Here is a 5000-nt window from a genome sequence, read left to right on the forward strand (position 1 = left end):
GATAGAGGGGTAGTTACAGGGTTACGATGTAACAACGAGAAGCACCAAACTCTTAGGGAAAAAAGTGCTCGAGAAAACTGGCAGCATTTTTGCTACCTGCGGACACAATGAGTGGCCGGATTTCTTCTTCCGTCTTCGTTCCGACTTTTCTCATCCCCATTTTTTTTTCTTCCCTGTTCTCCTTCCATCCCTCGTTTCTATTCTTACTTTTAACCAGCGCGGAATATTAAGATTTTCTTACGTTAAGATTACGTCTTCTTTCCTTCGCTATTGTTTATTTTTCTTATTTTTTTTTTTTTTTATTTTTTTTATTTCTTTTCTATTACATTTACGTTAAATCTGATCGATCGATTGATTTTTAAAAGAGAGGGAGAGAGGAAAAAAGAAATTTGTTATTTACGTTATCTACGCACATACAGATATATAGAGATATATAGGTGTCGATACAATAGATAGCGTCGTTAGTTTAATAATATTGTTAGAAAGAATTGGGTTGTTTTACTTACACTGGGTCGAGAGTGGCCGCGCGGATTCAGCTGCCAAGGTACCGTCGACGGTTGAAAATGTTCCTTTCCCCAAGAACCGTTGTCGAACGGATTCTCACCGATATGTCCCTGCGATAAAACAATATATATATATATATATATTTATTCGATATTATTTTTCATTGATAATATATTTACATTGAAATAATCAATATCCGATGAAGATACATACGTGTATAATTGGAAATGATTTTATGATGATACTAGAGCCATTTTTGTCATTTCCAACAAACATTATTATTTACACCGATCGTTCGTATTCTATTTACTGATTTATCTACCATCCCCGAATCCCAACCAACGAATAATTTCCACATTTCGTATTATTTGGCAAAAAGAAAAGTTTATTTCCACCTGGGTATATAATTATTATTGACTCGGTCCGCATGCGTCGATATTTTTCCAAAAGTAAAATGCCGAGCACAAATTAATAATCCCTCCAGGCAAGCTTATTCCTCTTTCGTGCGATAAAATGAAGGGACCCACCGCATTCCATGCTTAATCAGCTTGGAATATACGAAACAACGAGACGCGTACGGTCTCATACGATAAATTTACAAACATCGCAGGGATAGCAACGTACTTGCCTTTTTATTAATGTTTCCAAATGAAAAAATAACTTTCTACTGCAGGGAAAACATGGAGTATAATTCATTGTAATAGGGTTTCTCAAACAGAAAATAAAAAGAAATAAAAATAAAAATACAAAATACAAAAAATACAAAAATAAGAGAAACAAGAAAAAGAAAAAAATAATTAAAAAATAAAAACAAAATTTCGAGATTCGGTAGGTGGTAACAAATAATAACGATGCACCTACCGTTACAACGTTTTCTTTTTTAAATAATATTTTATTAAAACATTTTGTGTATGTGCATTTGTACGTCTCTCTGTATGCCTGTAATAACTGGTCGCTCGTTAACAAAAGACAACGACGTAACATCGATCTTCGAAAAAGTTTTTAGTCGAAAACTTTTGAAACGATGGCGTTTCCTACGGGCAAGCTTATTTCTGTAATATATTTTTGCAGGCTCCGTCGTCACCTCCCTCTTCCTCTTTATCTTCTTTTTCCGTCCTCCTCTAACTATCACGACGACTTTACTTACTTTCCTCGGCCAAGCGAACCAAGTCTTATTTTTCGTTTAACTTTATTTCTAACCTAGAATTTTCAAGATGGCATGCACATAAATCAAGAGGGTATAATGAGAATGCTTCGTCTCCGGCTAGAGTTCACCCTCTCTAGCGAGCATCCCCCTCCCTTCATTCTTCATAACCACCGATTATATTATTTCTTTATACTCAAAGTCAAAAAAAAAAAAGAAAAGAAAAGAAGTTTCGATTCTAATCGATATTAAATCTTTCTTATTTTATTTTTATTTTCTATTACCAAAGTCACTGTGTACAGTTGCATAGATACTTGATGTTCGTATGTATGTACGTACGTACGTACGTACGTACGTATGTATGTATGTATGTATGTATGTATGTATGTATGTATGTATGTATGTATGTATGTATGTATGTATATACGTATGTATGTATGTATGTATGCATGTATGCATGCATGAAAACGTCAAACATCGTTTTCGTTGAGTGAAGTTCAGTGTCTTTGAAATTCACGGAATAATTCGTACCGCAATATCGGAATACATGCATACATATTATATCGTCGATATCGACTGACGGCGTCGATTGTAAACGATCGATTATTTGATTTTCAAATAAATTAGGAGACAGGGATATGCACCAATATCGTATTACCCGAGAACAATCGTATTTGTTTGTGAACAAATTGCGGTGCCCGAAGAATTGCATTTCGTCTCATTGAGCTCGATAATTACTCGATAACCTTTCCTCTTCCTGATTAAGTAAATAATTTCGAATTTCTATGTTAAAATAATCGAACAAATAATAAAACTCGAACGGCTTTCTATATAATTCTCTTTTGGATCGATCGATCACTCGTATCATATCGAGATAGGTACAATAATTCATTCTCGAGTGCTCTTTGTTTGGATATTATATAATACCATTTGTTACAATTTAGAAATTTTTTTACGTATTTCTGTACTTTTGTCGAATTTAATTTATCCGAAAAATATTTTCTTTTTTTTCTATTTTTACAACCCTCCTCCTCCTCCTCCCCCTCCTCCTCCTCCTCCTCCCCCGCCCCTTCCGATATACGTATATACTTTTTTTCTCTTCTTCGTACAAAGAATTTGTAAAAATAAAATTTCATTTTTACGTTCGAAACGGTAAACATATACACACGTGTGTGTGTGTGTGTGTGTGTATGTACATACAACGATGCTAATTCGTGTTTATGTTTCAAGTACATAATACCTATAACTTTTGTTGGACGAAGTGCCGGCCAGCATCGTCATCGTCATCGTCGTCGCCGTCGTCGTCGTCGTCGTCGTTGCGTGTTTTGTTTGCGCATTTCTTTTGTCGCGTGTGTGTCCAGCTGCGCGTTGAGAAAGAGAGACAGACAGACAGACAGACAGAGAGAGAGAGAGAGAGAGAGAGAGAGAGAGAGAAAGAAAGAGAGAGAGAAAGAACATGATCAAGCTCATGCAAATGAAGCGCACAATATATCCTCGATAAACCGTACTGTATTTATTTATATATGCACGAAGCGAATTTATATATATATATATATATATATATATATATCTGCTTCATTATTTTCCAGCACTAGAGTTTATTTCTACCTCCATACAAATTCTCTGCGTGCATTCTCGTGAGAGTTACTTTGAGTAGTGCGCAAGTGAAAGAGAAAGAGAGAGAGAGAGAGAGAGAGAAAGTAGTTTCATCGATCGCCAACACGATCGTTACACATGACTTACGCCTTCTATGTCGTTGATAAAAACGAATATACCATTTTTCTTATAATAATCGGCAATATTGGCTTAAGGAAACATCATAAGTATATAATTTATTGATACATTATTACTCCTTATAAAAATATTTTCAATGTTCAACAACAATGTTCATAATATTGTGTCGTTTAATCGAGTAAAACGAATGTTACGTATATAAAAGGAGATTTACATATAATACGTATATTATTTCTTACGAATGATTTCATACTGTCATTACGTAGATCGAATTTCGATGATAAGCTGAAACAAGTGAGAAAATCTTTTTTTTTTTCCGAGATATGTAAGTATTATTATATATCATTAGTAAAGAGATATATAGAGAGTGAAAAAGAGAAGAGAATCTTTCTAACGTTTCGAGCGTGGGTTTATCGCATTAACGCGACAAATCGTTGAATGTGTGTACTGCGAGCGCGAAGAATACGAAGAATAATCATGGTAATTACATCGAAGCGAATGTAACAACGTGCACGAGTCATAGGGAATGAACGAGAAAAGTGAGCACGCAGGCACGCGAACACGCAGAGGTAAAGAGGGTGAAGGTGATGGGTCGGTGGAAGTTAGAATGATTTTTCTTGGGGGTCCCTTGTTGTCGTTTTAATTATTTAAATGATGCGTGCACACATTTCTATCACGTGACAAAATTTCATACGAAATCGTGTCGTACGTTTATACCGACGCGTTATCGCGATCTAATGAAAATCCTATCAAACTTTAGTTAGGCCACGATTTTTCCTTCGTTCTTTATTATTTTCCTTTATTTCTTTTTTTAACTTAATGCGTTTCCCTTTTGAATATCATTAAATTTTATTTCAACGAGATGTAATAAAAATTTCTATAATCATTATTTCAGATAGGTATATGCAATTTGTGTCTTATTAAAGAAAAAAAAAATAATAATAATAATAATAGTAATAGTAATAACAATAATCTTGCTTTTAGAAAATATTTGAGTAAAGTGTTTTTTTATCATTCTATCTTTTTCTTTTGCTGTGAAAATTAATTAATCGAAAATGCACTTACCTACACACACACACACACACACGTATATATATATATGTATGTATGTATATATATATATATATACGTATTTATATAATATGTAAGTATATATATCGAACGAAAACGAAAAGAACAATAATCACGTCGAGATTATTCGAGTCTTCTTTCCGTCGGAAACACCCCGGACGAAATGAAACGTTTTATCACCGCGAGTATTCTGATTGGGACGAGAGGTAGAGTGAGGAGAGAGAGAGGACTAGTAGAATCGAGGGAGACCTTTCGGTACGAGGCAGTGATTGTAATCATATTTTGAGGGGGTGGTGAGGAATGGTAAGAGAGAAAGAAAGAGTGCGAAAAGGATAAAGAAAGAGAGAAAGAAAAAGAGAGAGAGAGAAAGAAGAGAGAAAAAAAGAGAGAAAGAGAGAGAGAGAGAGAGAACATGGATTTATGCAACGCACCACGTCGTCTCTGTACATAAAACGCATTTAAAATTCTTCAAGCGAGCGGAAGGAGGTGCCGGGCGTCTATCGTCGATAGCGAGGGGTGCCGATCGTGCGCCTCCGGGGGTTGTAAT

The 5000-nt window shown here is 35.0% G+C and overlaps 1 protein-coding gene across 8 annotated transcripts in view; it reads right to left on the reverse strand.

The window, feature by feature from the left end:
- The window catches only part of LOC122630620 (forkhead box protein P1-like), a 319327-nt gene that overhangs the window by 130754 nt on the left and 183573 nt on the right, over positions 1–5000 (reverse strand). For 7 of the 8 annotated variants that reach the window (XM_043815317.1, XM_043815315.1, XM_043815318.1 and 4 more), the window contains one exon: positions 507–614. The exons of the other annotated variant lie outside the window; for it this stretch is intronic. In XM_043815317.1, the coding sequence (XP_043671252.1) occupies positions 507–614 (108 nt within the window). The remainder of the gene's footprint in view (positions 1–506; positions 615–5000) is intronic. 8 annotated transcript variants of the gene reach the window in all.

Source organism: Vespula pensylvanica, chromosome 7 (genome assembly GCF_014466175.1).
Source record: "Vespula pensylvanica isolate Volc-1 chromosome 7, ASM1446617v1, whole genome shotgun sequence".
Lineage (NCBI taxonomy): Eukaryota > Metazoa > Arthropoda > Insecta > Hymenoptera > Vespidae > Vespula > Vespula pensylvanica.